Below are 19,774 nucleotides of genomic sequence, written 5' to 3' on the forward strand. Positions count from 1 at the left end.
TCTCATTCTGTATGCAGAATCCATGTATCATGAGGTGAGCAGCATACTCCATTAATCCTCTGGAATCAAATTTGCTTATCACATTAATCAAAGCTCTTAAATCTCTCAAAGTTGTTTTTCTCATAATCCTGTTATTGTATAAATTGTTTCCCTGGTTCTTCTCACTTCACTTAAGTCTTCCCTGGTTTCCCTGAAGTGAACCTTTCTTGCAGCACACTAGTGTCCTCCTTTTCCTCTCTGAAAGGATCATTTCTTACAGCACACTAGTATTCTATTACATTCACATACTGTAATTTGTGTAGTTTTACAATGGCAGTTCTTTGACACTACAAAAATAGCTGCTAAAAAGATTTTTCTATATAAATGGTCTTTTCAATGTTCTTTGATCTCTTTTGGGAAGTATTTGGGAAGTATTACTGAGTCCAAAGGTATGTATGCTTTAAAGTAACTTTTGAACATAGTTCCAAATTGCTTTTCAAAATGTCTGGACCAATTCAGAGATACACTTATCATACAGTATTTTCTGTAGCTCCTCGAACAATTGTCATGTTCTTCTTGGGAGCCAACTTTGACAATATGATGAGTGTGGGATTGAACTTCAATTTTCACTTCTCTAATTATTGGTGATTTGGAGGATTTTTTCATATGATTATTGATAACTTATATTTCCTACTTTGAAAACTGCCTATTCAGCACACTAATATACTGTTAGTAAGGGTATAACTTCAATCAGTCCTTCTTTTAAAAAAAAAAAAAGAAAGAAAAAAAATCAATTTTAGTGTTTCCAGTCCTAAATTTTCTATCTTCTCCCTTATCCACTGAAAAGACAAGAAATATAATAAGCATTATGAAAATGAAATCATAGAAAATATTTTTACATTAGCTATATTCATAAAAAAGAAAAAAAATATGGTTTAATCTTCACTCTGAATCCATCAGTTTTCTCTCTAAATGTAGACAGCATTTTTCATTATAAGTCCTTTGGAACTGTGGTGGATCATTGTACCTTATCAGTTAACTAAATCCTTCACAGTTGATTATCTGTGTAATATTGTTACTGCATAAATTGTTCTCCTAGTTTTTACTTTACTTTGTATCAGTTCATATGTCTTCCCAAGTTTTTCAGATAGCATCCCCTTCATCATTTTGGACATCATGCATCAAATTCAAATTCCATAACTTGCTTAGCCATTCTGCAATTGATGGACATTCAGTCTTTCTGGAAAGCAACATGGATGGAGCAAAGGATTTAAAATTAGGAAGACTTGAATATTTTTATCACCTCCATGGCTGTAGAAAAGTCACTTGGACTGTCTCAACTTTAATTTCTTCATAAAATGGGTACAATAACTGATCTAGCAGTATTATGAAGATGAAATATATAAAGTGTTTGGGTATCTACAAAAGTGCTATCATGCCAGCTATTGTCAGATACTTTTTTGAAGTAAGGTCAGATTGAAAAAAAAAGGTTTCATCATAATTTTTGGAAATTACTTCCAGGGTTGTCCCAACAACATAAAACCACTATGAAGCTATGCTTTTGCTTTTCAGAATTATACAAGTAGTTGCTCATAGTGAAGAAAAGCTTTCTAGGATAACTATTTGTTTTAATTGTTGGACTTTTTTTCACCAAGATCAAATTTTCAATCACCATAATCCCAGTGTGAATTCAAAGAAAGATAAAAAATTCCTATGCCTTGATTCAAGCTTCAAGTCATTCAGACAAAGTTTTTAAATGTCTTTTGTTGTAAATTCATTAGGGGGCTATGATTTTTTTCCTTCCAACTTTCCAGACCTTTCTTTCCCTCATTTTGCCATGAAATATTCCTGGAAGTACAAGGAGACTCTTCCTGGGCATTCCATAGTCCTAGAGTAAACATTTCTGAAATCTTATTCTATCCCTCTGGATTTTTCTCTCATTAACTATCAGCCTCTGACAAGTCCGTTTTACAGATAGTGTATTAACCTTGGCAGAAAAATCATGAAAAGCTGTATTGAAGTCATGAAGTGGAACATAGCTCACTGTAAATAATATATAAGGCTGAAGAAGAAAATGGGATTTGGGTGATTAATGATACAGGTTACAACCTTAAGATACAGCAATCAGGGATCTACAACTATGATCGAGGTTCCTAAAATCCCTCTTCCTATAATGACTTAATTTTACATGTCCACAGAATATTAAGAAACAATATGCAGACAAACAACCCCACAAACACAAATAAACCTCAAGAGCAGTTAACTATACTAACCTGATAGGAATTCTAGGATCATGAATTGCTCCACAGTGCAGAGTGGCTGTAGTTCCCTTAATAACAATTCGATCTTCAGGAGGGTAGACAATAAAAGTACGATCTAAAAGAAATACGTCACAAATCAGACAAAATTATGAGTTTGAAGGTTTGCACCTTGGGGGTAATGAGTTGGTTATGTGGCATTAAGAGTTGTAAGTTCTGTCCTATGTTGGTCAAAAAAACAAAAAACTACAAAAGAAAACAAATGGGAGATCTTAGAATGTTTGCAGTAATTGAAAGGTCATAGAATTAGATCATAGAACTAATCAATTTTAGAATTTGGAGAGACCTGAGAGTGCCAACAATACCACATTAAGTAAATTGCATGCACAAGACAAAAAGGGATAGATTGTAGTAAATTAATCTTGGTCCTTTATACATTAGCATCTATGTGTTAAAGATCCTATGAAAATGTATTTATCTAACCACACTGTGAAGTGCAAACCTATATATTGTAGTGGACAGAATTTTGGCTGTGGAGTCAAGAAAACTAGGTTCAAATCCTACCTATAACATCTATAAACTGCATGACTATGCCAATTGTCCCCTTTAGCTCTCAGTTTCTTCATTTTATACAAATGAGGAAGCTGGATTAGATGGCTTTAGGGGTCCCTTCCAGCATAATTCAATGATCTTTGAAATTCTTATTACTTTATAATTTATTTTCTATAGGAGGACCTCCATAACACCTACTATTCATATAAAATATGCATATGAGAAAATAGATAATATAAATATGAGTATATATAATATAAATTATAAAAATATATATAGGGACACAATGTGGAATTTCACAAAGAAAAATGAATAGTTTGAGTAAAACGCCTGATTAGTTCTTTATGAGAATTCCATGGTTCCAGTTTTACCTTTTTGTTTTTAAAAGGGTTAAATGATTTGTTTAGGATAATAACTCAAAGGCAGAGGTGGGGCTTAGACCCAAGTCTTTTAGATTCCAAGGTCAATTCTTTAGCCAAGATGTCCTACTGCCTCTACAATTTAACTTTCATAAGGAATAGACTGCGGTTAGAGATGAATATGTGGAATAACTATTCAAGAATAGGAAGACCATCTTTAATACCATGAAGAATAAGCCAATTAAACAGTATGGAGGCCTCAGGGAGAAAGTCAGAATTTGATTTTAAGAGATTTTATTCCATTAACTTATATAATATTTGCAAAATGGAAAAGCAGAGTAGCAGCCAAACAAGCTTCACACAAAATGTAATGCCTATTTTTTTTAAATGATGCTAAATAAGTCAGAAAGCAAGACAAACCAATATGAAATTAACCACAATTCAGTTTTTTAAAAAATGGATTATAGTTTTAAAAATATTTATATAATCAGAGAAGGAAATGAAAGGGATCTCACTGATTATGTACAACCTCATCATTTTATAAGTGAGAAGACTGAAACTCTAGGATGTTAAATAATTTGCCTGAGATAAGGCCCAGATCTGAGATCCAGTTTCCTAACTTGAAATCCAGTGCTCTGTTCATACAAATTATAAATCACTTGAACAGTATAGATATTGCTACCCAAAAAATTAATGTGAGTTGATCTGTCTTATTTCCTATTACAAAAAGGAATTTCTGGAGTATATGTGCCTGGACTATAAGCCAGAATGAAGTATAGTTACAATGTATAAAATATCTAGTCTAAACAATGGAATAATTTTGGGTTATGTATTCTTCCTCTTGTAGAATTAAAATTATTTTGAGTTTCAGAAGAGACAATAAGGACAGGTAAGAGCTGAAGATGAGTCTTATAATAATTACAGGGAGCTGGGTTTTTGGCTTAGAATCAAGAGACAAGAACAGCTTCATTATTTTGCTACATTCCAAAAGTATCTTACTTGATAATTAGTCAGCATTAAGAAGAATACTTTTATAGGTATTTTAATTCTTAATTTAGTTTTCTTAGGTGACTACTTCTCTAAGATTAACCAACAAGTCAATTTTGTGTCTTGGCATGACAGTGGATAAAATTCCTTCTCCACAGTTGTTTTATTAAATTTTTAAATACATAAATTCTATTTTTTATTACCTAAAAAAATAAGGTAATTACTTAATGAAGTTTAGCAAATTAGTAAAAATAACAATTTTCTTTTGATTTAAATGAGAAAGGCCAAGGGCATAATCATATTTCCTAATTAAAAATGACCCCTTGATTAAGCTGTGATTAATGGAAGATTTCAAATAAAGTGTTATCCATACTCCACACAGTCAGCATGGCAAATGCATTTAGAGATCCTTCAGAGTTGACTGCATAGCACGTGTAGTTTCCAGCATCCTGGAGAAAGACGGGGGTTATCTGCAGGCCTCCAGATTCCAGAAGAATAAATCTAGGAATCTGAACAGAGCCACTGGCCAAAATCTGTTTCCCTGAAAAATGACAGAGAAAAGAATGAGACTAAGTCAGACAGTACACTTCTAAAATATAGTAACATTTATTGTAACAAAATTCATAGAGCCATCAAGTGTCTGAAAAGAGATCTTTTCAAGCTGAAAAGATATCTAGATACGGTGAAAGGTTGCTAGTCTGCTCCAGGGTATATTTAAATTAACTGAGTCAGAGTCTCCCAAGTTAGATACACCTTTGGAAGCTTTAGTAACTGTTTCCAGACACTAAAAATTTAATTTAGGAAATTAATAGATTACTCCAAATATTCTTACCAAATGCAGTACTTACATTGAGTGTTCAGTAAACAACGAAAGACTCAACTACTATTAGTCAGTAAAGAACTAAAAGAAGGTATGGTGTTTCCATTACAGTATACAAATTTAAAATACAGGGATCGTAGGTTTTCAAGTCTCATTAAGGCTTGTCCAAAATTAAATCCTGTCTCCCTTGGCCATAATACACTAGTTATTAATCCACAGTTTTCAAATGGTTGCCCTCTAAAAGTGGAGCTTGAAAGAATTAATGTAGCTGCCAAAAGTGCTATGCTCATACATAGCTCAACAGACATTATTAGTTAATCCATAGTCAGTCTGTCATTCAATTTAACAAGTATTTATTGAATACTTCCTATGTTAGGCAAATCAATAAATCAATCAAAAAAGACTTATTGATCAAGTACAACTAATTCCTTGAGTTCATAAGAAGTAATCAATAAACAGTTTTATTTTCAAAATTATATTGTTTAGCACATAATATAAGTCTTATTTTATCACAATAATCTTTACACAGAAAACTAGATTTAACACAATTGACGGTAACACGGATCAAAACAATCTTACAGTAGATATATTCACTATCTCTTTCTTTTACAGAAATACACTCACATGGGAAAGAAATATTTATGGTGAGACAAATGTGTCTGTGTTTTTATTATAAGAGATAGCCTTGCTTTCATAACCTCTTTCTATTGCTATAAATTTGCAATTTTTCTGTAACTTGTGGTCTTAGAGAGTTGTTTGGGGAAGTGGGAGGTTAAGCAACTTCTGCCCATATAACACAGTCCTATAAGCTGAGCTCAGGATTTCCTGATCCATTTCAGCCCCCCATTTGCTATAGTATAGCACTTTTCCCTTCCTTTTCCCTTTTCCCCTTCTCTGCCCCACACCTCTCATAAATGAACAAGCAAATGACAAAAAGTAGATATGACTAAATAAACAAATTAATATACAACTCCCCTTTTCTCCACATATATATATATATATATATATATATATTATATATACATTTTCTTTTCCCTATGTAAATATATATGTGTATACACACACACACACACACACACACACACACACACACACATAATATAACAATTTTAAATGTGTGAGAAAAAAGTCCCTCTGACTTCTCAGAATCATAGAACACTGTTGTTGGGAAGAATCTTATATAAAGTATATAATTTTCTTTTCTTTTTTTTCTTTTATGAAGATATACAGTATGGCTTAGTAGGTAGAAGGTAGGCTTGAATATCAGGAAGGCCTGAGGTAAAATTCTGCCCATATCACATAAAAAGTCTGGAACCTTGAGCTGATCACTTAACATGTCAGTTTTCTAGATCCTCTGTGACTTTAAGTTAGAGAGAAGTTTCTGATCTATATCAGTAGAGAGTTTCTACCACTTGGATTCTCTATTCTGATGAAATCACAGCTAGACCCATTTCTAGACCACTATTCCTCTTCCCCACTTCTACACACACAAAAAAAGGTTAAAAAGTACTCAAGGTATAAAAATAGGTTGGCCATGGTCAATACCCATTAGAGGTTTAAAAAGGTACCTTGCCCAAACTATGAGATGCTTAGATGAAGCAGAAAGTGAGTCAATTAAGAGGACTAATTCCTAAGAGGTTTACAATCTAGGATGACTATATTTATGTGGAATGTATCTCAACAAGGTCTAGTCTCAAACCCCAACACAAATGTAAACACATACCTCTTTTCCATGTGATAGCAGGTTTTGGAGCTCCTGAAACTTCACAGGTGAGCACTGCTGTCATTCCATCTGTAACAGTGGTATCCATTGGACGCTGAGTAAATGTTGGGGCAATATCTGAGAACAAAAGTGAAATCAGGGATTATTGTTTAAAGATATTTAAATTACCACCCTGGCGCATTTCACATCAATTTTTATAGAATGAATCCAAGAAATAGGTATAATCATTAAAAAAAAAAAAGAAAGAAAACCTTTCAGAAATGATTGCAACCTTTTATTATTCATCTCCAAGGAATTGCCTGACTTTTTTTTACTGCTTAAGTGAAAATAAGATCTCATGTTACTCACAGATATGTAAATGAGGCATAGCAGGGGGTATAAAATAGTTTAAAATAAATGTGAAAGAGAAGAGAAAACATTTTTATTTAAATAAACTGAACATGTTGTTTTCATCTTCTTAAAAAGTCAGGGAAACTAAAAATTTCTTTTAAAAATAAGTGTGAAAACAAATGAGATTCACAAAATATCGAAAGTAGAAGAGACCTTAGAAGTCATTTAGTCTAACTCTTGATTTTGTAGATGAAACTTAGATGAAACTTTGTAGATGAAGCTTAAAGAAAGAAGAGAAGTTAGATCCTAGGAATTCTGAATAATAATTTAGCTCTTTCCTTTTATACAATAAAGTCTTGTTTATATAGAATCTCGTTCAGGTTCAATAGTAGTAAGTAGCTGGTGCAGTATACAGAAAGCTATACTTAGTCTCAATAAGACCTGAGCTCAAATCTTCCTTTATTCACTGTTTGATTCTATGCAGCTCACTTAATCTTCCTCATCTTCAATTTCCTCATTTATAAAATGAGGAAAATAATAGCAGCTACATCATAGGGTTATAGTGAGAATAAAATGAGAACTACTTTGTAGACATTAAAATATCATAGAAATGCTAGCTGTTATTATTAACTATTCCTATTATTTCACATACTTGAAGAGTTATGATCTGGAAGAAGACTAGCTTGATTTTTGTTGTTTCTCAGAGAGCAAAAGTAGAGAGTAAGCTGGGAATTCTAGGAAGGTAATTTTTTTTTTGCCTAAAATGAGCGTTCTTTCCATCCCTCTTCATATTTCAGTGATACTATGTTACTAAGAGTTATGGATCCCCACAAGCTCTAAAGACTCAAAATTGCAGGTGACCCAAAGATCTAGTGGAGATAGATAAACATAAATAGGCTGCAGGTCAATATTAAGAAGGGTGATTCACACAGAAGTATGGTACAAAAATCATCAACCAGGAAATGGATGATCAGGAAAGGAGGGGCCTGTTCACATAATAATACCAAAGTCTAACAAATGGAAAGCCTGTATTAGACACTGGAATCCATGGAATATTAAAAGTCTCTCTAGTGCAGTGGGGAGGAGATTTATAGAAGATATATGGGAAAAAATGGACAGGAATAAGAATAGCACAAATTTAAAAAGATCTGGATGTGTTGTAATCTGAACCATTAGAGGGTATATTCACATCAAGGAGATCAAAGACCACTTGAAGTAAAGTTTTTATAAGAAACAGAAAAATGACAAATGATTTGAAGGGATTGAAATACAAAGCAACTTTCAAAAGATGTACATTATAGATTCGGTCCAATTTCTCTACCTTCTCTACCCATAATTATTATACTGTAATATTTTTACTTCTTACACAGAAGCTAATCTTGGAAAGATGCAGAAGTCTATTTACAGCCAACATGGATTTCTCTTTACTGTCTCTTTGATCATTGCAAGCCTGATTCTCCAAGGATTATGGCATTCTGTGATTTAAAGCCATAAAGCATTATTTAAAAAATACTGATGTTAAAGGGATGGGTTTTGTGTTAGATAGCTGAGATTATTGGAAATACTGCAGTTTCCCAAATACCACCCAGCCAACTTTCCTCCTATTGAATTCTGAGATTGGCTTATTCTCTGCACTGCCTGCCAATGACAAATATACAGATAAACTAACTCACCAGATTGACCAACCAGTTGCACACTGTAATCTAGGTGACGGGCACCCATTTTACTAGATGGATTTTAGTCTTTTGTTTTGTTAAAGAGGTCATATCTATTCACATCTATTCACAAGAGCTCCTAGGAACCTCATCAGCTATAGGGTTTTCCATCCCTAAACATGTCATAAATACATTCATTTTCTCACCAAGCTTTTAGTACATGTCTATTAGCTCTCAGCCCTGTGCTAGACTCTGGGGACATAAAGACTATATTCCCAAGAAGCTCATATTCTGTGGAAAGGATTAACATAGAATTACAGAGTCACAGAGAGATGTAGGGCTAGAAGGGTCCTCAAACTAGTCTGATAGTTCAACAACACCATTTTACAGATTGAAGAAACTGGACACGTAAGTGACTTGCCCAATTGGAAAACAGATCACCTAGCTCCAGAGTCAGCATTTTTCCCATTATGCCATGCTGCACAGAGATAAATAAATATGAAATATATAGAAAGTAGTTTCTGATAGAGGAAGACACCAGCAACTGGAGGGACCAGGAAAGGCCTCCAATATGAGATAAGCTTTGAAGGAAGTTAGGGATTGTACTAAGTGGAGGAGGGAGTATACTGCAGTCAACCAAAATAACCTATACAAATGAATGGAGATGCTAGGTGAAGTGCCACGTATATTCAAATACAAATGTAATATACTAGATATAACATCAATTTCTTAGTATTAAGAGCATTTCTTTCCCCCCCCCCTCTCTGTAGGTAGGCTATTTCAGTTGAAATGGAACATGTGGAAAGGAGAGTAATGCATAATAAACCTGGAAATGTTGACAAGACTCTAGACTACAATGAAGGAATTTAAATGCAAAACGAAGGAATTTATGTCTTATTTTAGAGACATCTAGGCAACTAGGAGCACTGGGGCTGGAATCAAGAAGACTCATCTTTCTGAGTTCAAATCTGGTTTCAGACCCTTATTAGCTGTATAAACTTCGGCAAAAAATTCAACTCTGTTTACCTCAGTTTTCTCATCTGGCAAATCATTCCAGTACCTTTGCCATGAAAGCCCCAAATGAGACACAAAGAGTTAGACATGGCTAAAAATGACTGAATGACAAACTTCTAGTAGCTTCTGAAGGCAAAAAATGACATGATTGGACCTAGAATTTAAGAATATCATTTTGTCAGCTGTGTGGAATGTGGATTAGAGATAAGAGAGACTGAAGGCAAGAAGACCAATTAGGAGGACTATGTTATAGTAGTCTAAATGAGAGGCAATAAGCATAAGTATATATGTATATGTAAAGGCACTGGAGGAACCTGAATATTTTTTACATCATCTAAGAATCATTATATTCAATAAGGTTTTAGTGAATGTTATGGCTTTTTGTTACAGTATAATAATTTGAAATTTTTTTGTTCATTGAAATATGTTGAGAAAAAGACCATAATTTGTTTTTGGGAGGAGGTGAAAAGCTATTTTTCATTTACATATCTTGAGATCTTGAATCCGGGGGTTGGTGGGAAAAAAGTAATATTGAAAGAGTAGCTAAACAAGAATGAATTAACAATAAAATCACAGGACTATAGATTTAGATTTGGATGGGATCTTAGAGAACATTTGGTCTAACCCCTTTCTTTTACAAATGAGGTTTAAAGGAATTATCTTCAATCATCAGGACTTGAAGCTAGATTTGAACCTATAAATCTTCCTGCCCCTGCATTGGCCTTCTCTAACTAAGTCAAATGACTGAGTGAAGGAACTGTAAAAGAATGTACAAGACTTCTGCTTCCTTTCCTACTAGGAAGAGGAGCTAAGTATAGGACTGAGGTAGTATCATTGAGTGTTAGGCAGGAAATAGCTGGAGATTATAATAAGGTCCAAGATCTATAGTTAAATACTAGTTTGTTATGGATATTTTATGGAAGATCAAAGAAATGCTGTATAGACAGTCACTCAGTTAAAGAAAATATTAAAGAGACTACCATTCCATTCTCAAATCATGTTTGATAAATGGAAAAAATAATATACTTATTTTAAGATTTTCCTGAGAAGTTTTATTTTCTCCTTTAAATTCTACTTTATTTTTATTGCAATAAGGCAGACTGTGAAGCAGTATGGTATAGTAGAAAGAGAAATGTAAATGGAGGGAAAAAAAAAGAAAAAGAAAGGTCTTCCAGGGCTTCCCTTTTAATCTTCTGAAACTTCATTTTCTTCATTTGTAAAAGGATATTGTGAGCATCACATACTTCACAAGGGGGGTAGAAAGCATTTAGTAAATTGTAGAGTTCTATGTAACTGAATGATTATAAGGAAGATATAAATGTCAGCTATCAGATAGAACATTTCTCTGTATTGAATATGTTTTTCTTCAAAATTGGTATTTCCTGCTTCAAGAAAATCCAACATATAAAACATCTGAATTTAGGGGAAAAAAGTCAAATAGGAAATCACTACTTGTTTATGAAAGATTACTATTTAATAAAAGGATATGCTGCAATTCATAGGTCTAGAGATAGAAAGGACCTCAGAGGAAGAAATTGAAGTTAAGGGAAGTTAAGTGCTTTGTCCAAGCCATACAGGTTTTAAGTCTCATAAGCCGCAATTTAACTGAGCTCATTTGCCAAGACTAAGATTGTAACCCAAGTTTCTCAAGATGCTATCTACAGCCTAAATCTAGGTATACTACTTTTAATGTACTATAATTAGTATATTAGTATTAATATTCTTGGTATAAGTATACTGTTATATATTCATATTCTAGATATGTAAGTATATAATATATAGTTATAACGTAGTTGCAATTATATCTCTCATCTTGCAAATTATAGTAAAAAACTGACCCTTGGTCATCTTGGGGACCTTAGTTTGCAAAAATCCATCATAATTAGTTACTCATATAACTTTCCAAAGTGCCTACTATGTGTCAGGCACCATGCTAAGCACTGGAAATACAAAAAAAGGACAAAAAACAGTCTCAGCCTTCAAGGAGATAACAATCTAGTGGGAAGTAATCAATACCTTTTAAAAATAATAATCATTTTAAATTTTTAAATAATAGCTTTTTATTTTTCCAAATTCATGCAAAGATAGTTTTGAACATTCATCCTTGCAAAACCTTGTGTTCTAAATTTTTCTTCCTCTTTTCCCCTCATCCTCTCCCCTAGACAGCAAGTAATCCAATATATATTAAACATGTGCAGTTCTTTTGTACATATTTCCACAATTACTGTGTTGCACAAGAAATATCAGATCAAAAAGGAAAAAAATGAGAAAAAACCAAGCAAACAATAATAAAAAAGGTGCAAATGCTATGTTGTGATCCACACTCAGTCCTCGCAGTCCTCTCTGTGGGTGTAAATGGCTCTCTCCATCACAAAAATCAATGGAACTGGCCTGAATCACCTCCCTGTTGAAGACAGCCATGTCCATCAGAATCAATCATCACATAATCTTGCTGTTATCTTGTATAATGACCTCCTGGTTCTGCTCATTTCACTCAGCATCAGTTCATGTAAGTCTCTCCAGGGTTTTCTGAAATCATTCTGCTGATCATTTCTTATAGAACAATAGTATTCCATAACTTTCATAGATCACAATTTACCCAACCATTCTTCAACTGATGGGCATCCATTCAGTTTCCAATTCCTTGTCACTACAAAAAGGGCTGCCACAAACATTTCTGCATATGTGAGTCCTTTTTCCTTTTTTATGATTTTTTTGGGGGGATATAAGCCCAGTAGAGAGATTGCTGGATCAAAGGGTATGCACAGTTTGATAGCCCTTTGGGTATAGTTCCAAATTGCTGGGAGGTAAAACTTATTCTGGTTTTTGTGAATACATAGCCCTGAAATTCACAACTTTAAGTATTTTTGAATTCTCCATGCATCTAGTGCCAGCCTAGAGTCGGGAAGACCTGAGTTCACAAATGTGACTTCAAACTTGTACTAGCTGTGTGACCTTGGGCAAGCCACTTAATACTATTTGGTTCAGTTTCCTCATCTGTAAAATGAGTTGGATTTAAGGAAAGGGCAAACCATTCCAGTTTCTTTGCCAAGAAAACCCCAAATGGGTCACAAAGAATCAGACAACTGAAATAACTGAGCAAAAAATAGGATTCTGTCTTGAGGACATAATCAACTAAGCATTTTGTCTCATGGGGCAAGAGCAAAAGTATAATTCAATAATTACCAAGTTCTACTTCATTTTAGAAGAAAAATTTTAATATTATAAGAGCTAAAGATAAACCCTTATGCTTCTATTTTTTTTCAAAGAAAATGTACCAAGGCATTTCAGTTAATATGATCATAAAAGAAATTCACAAAAGAACTATAATTGTTCAATAAAACTAAACTATGGGATGGATATAAAAGAGGGAAAGAAGATCAAGATACAAAGAATAAGACAGATATTTATTCATTATTAATCCTTCATTTCTTTTTAGCAAGATATTGAGGTTTGGGGTTTTTTTTCCCCTTTTCTTTTTAAAAAGCTATTCACATAAATTGAGTATGGTCAGTGCTGGAAAACCACAGAGCAGATAATGCCAATCTAAATTTATGTAGCAAGTGTATCTTCTCCGTTTCTTCCAAAACTCTGATGAATATATGGATGTTCAGTTGTCACATACAAAAGTGACACGAGTCTAAAAAGATGCATCACTATTGTTTGGCGTTCTTGACATCCCATACTTACTAGTTACATCCAGGTATGTGTGTGTCTCTATTTCCCCACCTTCATTTCTTGCAAAACATTGAAAAATACCAGAGTCATTGGGATGCAGTTTTTGGATTCGTAGACCTCCACTCACTAGTAATTTATAACGAGAATTTTGGAGCTTGCTGATGGGGACAGAGTCCTTATACCATTCAAGATTAGGGACTGGGACTCCTGTATAGGGAAGAAAGAATATTGAAGTTATTTTTTTAAACTGTCTTTGGTATCAAGAGTTAAAAAAAGTGTTCTGTGTAATTCTGTGGAAAGAAAATCACATACAATTAATTCATTACTATCTGTGCTAATGGAGGACAGCAGTGGCTCAAATGATTCTAAATTTAGACTTTTATTCATTAATTCAATAAACATGTATTAATTACCTACCATGTACAAAGCACTATCTTAGGCATTGGGGAAGATACAAAGAAGAATCAGTGACAAACTATACCTAGTATGAGTCAGATAAAACAGGTACAAACATATCATGATGCAAACTATATGTGTATAAGAATACTGCATAAGGAAAAAAAAAACTCATCCAGTTTCCAGGCAAAGTGAATGATAGTGAAATTTGAGAGATTATTTTCAACACTTATAGTGACTGAAGAATATTTTAGTATAGGCCAATTATGTGAAAGTTTTTAACACATATATAACAGCTATGTGTTCATTACTTTTTTTGGTAAGGTATTACCTAATATTCATTTTCATTAAGTCTTAAGATGTCCCCCTAGAGTAGATGACAGTTAAAATAGTTGTGAAATCAAATGAAATAATATTTGTGAAGCACCTAGCATAATGCCTCACACATAGTAGGCACTATAAAAAGACTCAGGTCTAACTCTAAATTCCACACTTTTCCCACTATTCCATCCTACTTATATACTTGAGTATAAGGCTATCAAATTTTTTGACTTTTTTTAATTAAAGCTTTTTATTTTCAAAACATATACATAGATAATTTTCAACATTCACCCTTGCAAAACTGTGTGTTCCAAATTTTTCTTCCACCCCTTCCCCCAGACAGCAAGTAATCCAATATATTTTCTGTATGCATTTCTTCTATACATATTTCCATATTTATCATGCTGCCCAAGAAAAATCAGATCAAAAAGAAAAAAAAGGAGAAAAAAATAAAATGCAAGCCAACAACAACAACAAAGAATGAAAATACTATGTTGTGATCCATATTCAGTCCCCATAGTCCTTTTTCTAGGTGCAGATGGCTCTCTTCATCACAAGACCATTGAAACTGAAGGCTATCAAATATTAAAAAAAAAATTCAATTCCCCCCCCCCCACAAACTTGTCTTTCTACATATGTTTTATTCAGACTAATACTCAACTATGTTTGCATTTCCTGAGTATACTCTTGCTGAGAATTGGGAAGAAGCATCTGCGCACCATGATAATTGTGGAAATATGTATAGAAGAATTCACATGTTTAACATATTGGATTACTTTCTATTTATGGGAAGGAGTGGGGGGAAGGGCAAGATAAAATTTTGGAACACAAGGTTTTGCAATGATGAATATGGAAAATTATCTATGCATATGTTTTGAAATTAAAAAAGCTTTAATCAAAAATTAAAAAAAAAAAAAAAAGGAAAGACACATCTTAGGCTTTCATTGCTTGGTAGTTACTTGAAGATAACCCATAAAAATACCTAAAGGACCAGTTGCTAATGGGAAGTTCTTTTATCTATCTAAATACCTATCTATCCTATCAAGTTCAGACTTGTGATTTCATTAGTAAAACTCCTGCTGAAGAAGTTCTATCAATTAAAATCTGTGATTGTTCTGTGACTTGCATTGTGTCATGAGACACCTTAAGTGACTTGTCCAGGGTCACAGGTCAATATGGATCAGAGGCAGGATATTGTCTAGGGGAAAAATCATAAAATATTTTAATTTGGAAAAAATTACTTATTTATATGTGCTTGTCATTGGCCCTGATAAAAAGCAAGCTTCTTGTGAAGGGTAAGGGCAAAGGATCCAAGGGCAAGAACTTATGGGGAGAGAGGGAGGGATCTATATATCTCCATAGCATAGCATAGTGCTTGATACAACATTACTTACTAAGCTATCAACTGATTGGGAAAAAAAAAAAAGTGGCCTATAATGGCTGCCTATTGACTATGCTGGTACTTGAAATCTCTGTCTCTCTCTGTTTGTCTCTGTTTCTCTGTGTGTCTCTGTCTTTCTTTCTGTGTGTCTCTGTCTTTCTTTCTGTGTGTCTCTGTCTCTCTGTCTCTGTCTCTGTTTCTGTCTCTCTCTGTCTCTTTCTCTCTCTCTGTCTCTCTCTCTCTCTCTCTCTCTTTCTCTCTCTTCTCTCCCTTCCCCCCCACCCCCAGATTCTGAGACCTTTTGTCTCTTAGGCTTTTATTCTTATCTTTTAATAAATAGAAATAATTCAAATACTAAAGAAGCTTGAAATATCTAAACATCCTCCTCCTCATCTTCCTTCTTCCCTCTTATTCCTCTTTCTCTTCCCTTTCCTTCTTGTCTTCCTCCTCTTATTTATTACCCTCCTCCTCCTCCTTTCCTTTTTCCTCTTTCTCCTTCTCTTCTTCTTCTCCTCCTCCTCCTTCTTTCCCTTCTCCTCTTTCTTTTTCCCCTTCTTCTTGTCTTCCTCTTATTATTTCTTATTCTCCGCCTCCTTCCCTTCTTCTTTCTTCTTCTCCTTCTCTTCTTCCTCCTCTTCTCTTCTTCTTCCCCCTCCTTCTTGTATTCCTTCTCCTCTCCTTTGACTCTTCTTCCTCCTTCTCTTCCTTCTCCTCCTCTTCTTCCTTTGTTTCATTAGTGTTGGAAATTCCTGGAGTGGAAATCCCCACCCTTGATGTAGACTGTGTTGCCCCACAGTCTGAAGATGTTAAGGACTTGCCAGGGTCACACAGCTAAAGTACCGAAGAAGCAGAATTTTTTTTGAGGGTTTTCCATCTCTAAAGCTAGCTCTCTAGGCCTTACTACATGTTGCCACTCTCATAAGCTATTCAGCAAGTACAGAAAGTTTTTTTTTTAATAAACAGTGTCTCAGAGTATTTCAAGATAACAGGTTGTTGGATCCTTTGCTTTGCTTTAATTATATTTCCTGTCACTTTTCATTAGATTAGGAAAATTTTAAAAACACATGTATTTCAAAGGTAAACATGCAATCAATTCATGTAAAACTCTTTAATAGCTATTATATTATGTAGCTTTCACAAAGAATAACCACTTCCCATGCTACTAAAATTAAACTGTCAAAATTAAAAGAAAGCAATAAATAGAAGGATAGCAACGTTCTGCTAAAAGGCCAGCTCAATGTATACCATAAGTACATATCTCCTAGGAGTTTACCCTCAAGATATTATACAAAACCAGCATATGCGTTGGTTGAGGGGAGAACTTAAGAATACAATTTATTTAGAGATAACGATTAAAACACTGACTGGCTGAACCATTTCTACATTAGGGTAATTTAAACTCCTGAATAGAAATCTTATCCCCCAAAATATCCCTCACTATTATAAATCCTCCTTTTAAAATTATGAATACATTAAAATTTTTATATTCTCAGAATCACTGAGTTTTGTTGGCTTTAAAAAAAGGGTGGCATTTACCCAAGAAAAGAACAAAAAAATAAAGCACATGATTCTTTTTTAATACTCATATTCCTTCTCTCAGCAGCCATATCCATATCATTATATTAGAGGTGAACAGATACCAAGGCAGAGAAAGTTAAAAGCATTCATCTTTTTAAAGAGCTCCAAAGAATCTGAGATAATGTAGACCAACCCTTGTCATTATGATAATAAAGAAACTGAAGCTCAAAAGGACTGTGACTTGCCCGATGGCATATAACTCGTTACTGGCACATCCAGGACCAGAATCCAGGCTTTCTTATTCCTCGGGTGCTTTCTAGTATCTTGAAATACCATATTGGAAGATATCTGAATTAGCCAGGAGTACAGGCCATCTGGTTGAAGACTGAAATTTATAGCTACATGTGGTGGTATACACATGTTAAAGGTCTTGAAGTTGTTAGGTGCCAGAGGCTAAGTCAGTGAGTCAATAAACCTTTATTAAACTCTTACTCTGTGCCAGGCACTGTGTTAAATACTATAACCACAAAGAAAGGCAATAGACAGTTCCTGTTCTCAAGAAGCTCACTATTTAATGGGGGAGACAATAAACTATATACAGGATAAGTTGGAGATAATGAATGAAAGGAAGGTGATAGAATTTTTAAATTTTAACATATGTATTTTTTGTTAAATAATAGAAGTTTATAGTTTCTTGTACAACCCTCCTTCCTGTTCTTTGCATTTTGAAATATTTGTGTTTGCTGATTGTAAAATTCACAACAACAAAATAATAAAAAATTACCATTTTTGCTCTTTATTGCACTCTATTTTTGCTTGTATGGTAAACCAGTTTATAGTCCAGGGAAAATTTAGAACACAGAATGTTTGTTATAGAGGAAAAGGACCTTTGAGACTGTGTAGCTTATCTCTCCCATTTTATAAACAAAAATAAGATACAGAAAAGTTGTGGTTTAAAAAATCTCATTTCTCTAATAGTTCCTTTTATGCTTGCAGAGTATTATACCTATATTATCTTGTTTGACCCTCACATTAACCCTGTGAGTGAAGTGTTATTATCACCCACATTTTACTATGAGGATACCGAAAGGTAATAGAATTAAGGGACATCTGGAAGAATACTGAAGAAGCTGGAGTCTTATCTGGGATGTAAAGGAAGGAAGGAGGACTTGGAGATGAGAAGGGAAAGCATTCCAGGCATGGGGACAGTCACTGAAAATGTCTAGAATCAGATGGAGTGTCTTATATGAAAAATAGCAAAGGTGGTCGCTGAAGCTGGACTAGGAGTGTGCTTGGTCATTTGGCTGGGTTTCAGTTGTTTCTCCCCATGAAATAGGGTCATTTTGGTCTTGGCCTAGATACTGGAGTGTTTGATATTTTCCTTCTACAGCTCATGTTACATATGAGTAAACTGAGACAGACAGTGTTAGGTGCCTTGCCCAGGATCACATAGCCAGGAAGTGTCTAAGGCTGGATTTGAACTCAGGAGGATGGGCCTTCCTGACTTCGGGTCTGGTGCTCTATGCATTCTGCCACCAGAGTGTATAGAAGGGAGTAAAATGTCAGGAGATTTGAAAGGCAGAAAAGGAGGGGGCCAGCCAGACGACTTTCTTTCTCATCTCCTAGGAGAAAGAGAGCCACGACAATCTGTTGAGTAAGGACGTGAAATGGTCAGTGAAGGGGTGAGCAGGGCTGACGTCGAGCTGGCAGTCGGTTCAGCATTGACAAGGGGGTGAGTCCTTGGAGCAGATTGCCCAGGGAAGTGCAAACCAGCTACAGTCTAAAACAACGCAGGGACAAAGCTTCCATGCTGATAGGGTCTGAGATGGGACTGTGAGCAACTCCTGAACATCAAGTATGGGGGAGGGAAGATAAAGGAAAGGGGAAGAGAATGGAAGGAGGGAGGAAGAGAAGGAGGAAGGAAAGAGACCGACCAACAGAGAGACAGACAGAGAGACTTATGAAATGTGCCACTGCATTTCTACCACACTCACATTCTTTCATACCAACTCCATGGAAGCTGTTATTTTGACTCAGGGTGATGAGTGCTCCTGCTTGATTTTCTGACCACTTTAGAGAATACAGCTGAAATATGGGGCAGAGTGAACACCCCTTGACAAAAAACATTATTGTGGTTCTCTGAAATCATATTGAATGTGGGAAGAACCATTTTGGACTGACAAAGCATCTAGGAATCAAGGCTATTAATAGAAAAACTCCTATGGGCATCAGATGCTATTAGCCAAAGCATAGAGAAGGACCCTAAGAAAAGAAATTTTGATCACATGCTGGTCTCTATATTATTCACTGAAGAACTTATGTCATTCATCATTATCAGAAATGAAGGCTAGTTTTCTGGAAAGATAACTACCTGTGGTTACATGTATTACAAATATCATTAATTTAAAATATTCATCCATGCTCTTGGATTCATAAAGTTAAATTTATCCAGTTAAAATGGAGTATATTTATCATGAAAATGCATGCTAGCTCTATATTAAAATTATTTTTTCACCAGAATTTACAATGCAGTACTCATTAATGAAATATTCATTAAAAGCTTTACCTAGTCTCATTTGAGCAAAACATAAGGAAAAATGGTAATATACAGATGTTGTCCAGTTTGATGTATTATTAGGTAAGTAGACTTAACCTAAATAACATGCATATATAAAGCTAGTGTAAATGCTAATGTTGAGAATTCTCACTGTGATTGTAATTCATCTGTCAAAAATCCCCTTGGGCAAATATGAATTATCACTGAGTGATGAAAAAGAGGTTGACATAAAACTGAATAGTTCTC

General features: G+C 34.4%; 1 protein-coding gene across 4 annotated transcripts in view; it reads right to left on the minus strand.

The window, feature by feature from the left end:
• SDK1 (sidekick cell adhesion molecule 1) overlaps window positions 1-19,774 on the minus strand; it is a 1,196,729-nt gene that overhangs the window by 345,249 nt on the left and 831,706 nt on the right. For all 4 annotated transcript variants that reach the window (XM_031949904.1, XM_031949968.1, XM_031949836.1 and 1 more), the window contains 4 exons: window positions 13,368-13,562; window positions 6,679-6,795; window positions 4,509-4,676; window positions 2,253-2,355 (listed from right to left, as the gene is read on the minus strand). In XM_031949904.1, coding sequence (XP_031805764.1) covers window positions 2,253-2,355; window positions 4,509-4,676; window positions 6,679-6,795; window positions 13,368-13,562 — 583 coding nt within the window. The remainder of the gene's footprint in view (window positions 1-2,252; window positions 2,356-4,508; window positions 4,677-6,678; window positions 6,796-13,367; window positions 13,563-19,774) is intronic.

This window comes from Sarcophilus harrisii, chromosome 1 (genome assembly GCF_902635505.1).
Source record: "Sarcophilus harrisii chromosome 1, mSarHar1.11, whole genome shotgun sequence".
Classification (NCBI taxonomy): domain Eukaryota; kingdom Metazoa; phylum Chordata; class Mammalia; order Dasyuromorphia; family Dasyuridae; genus Sarcophilus; species Sarcophilus harrisii.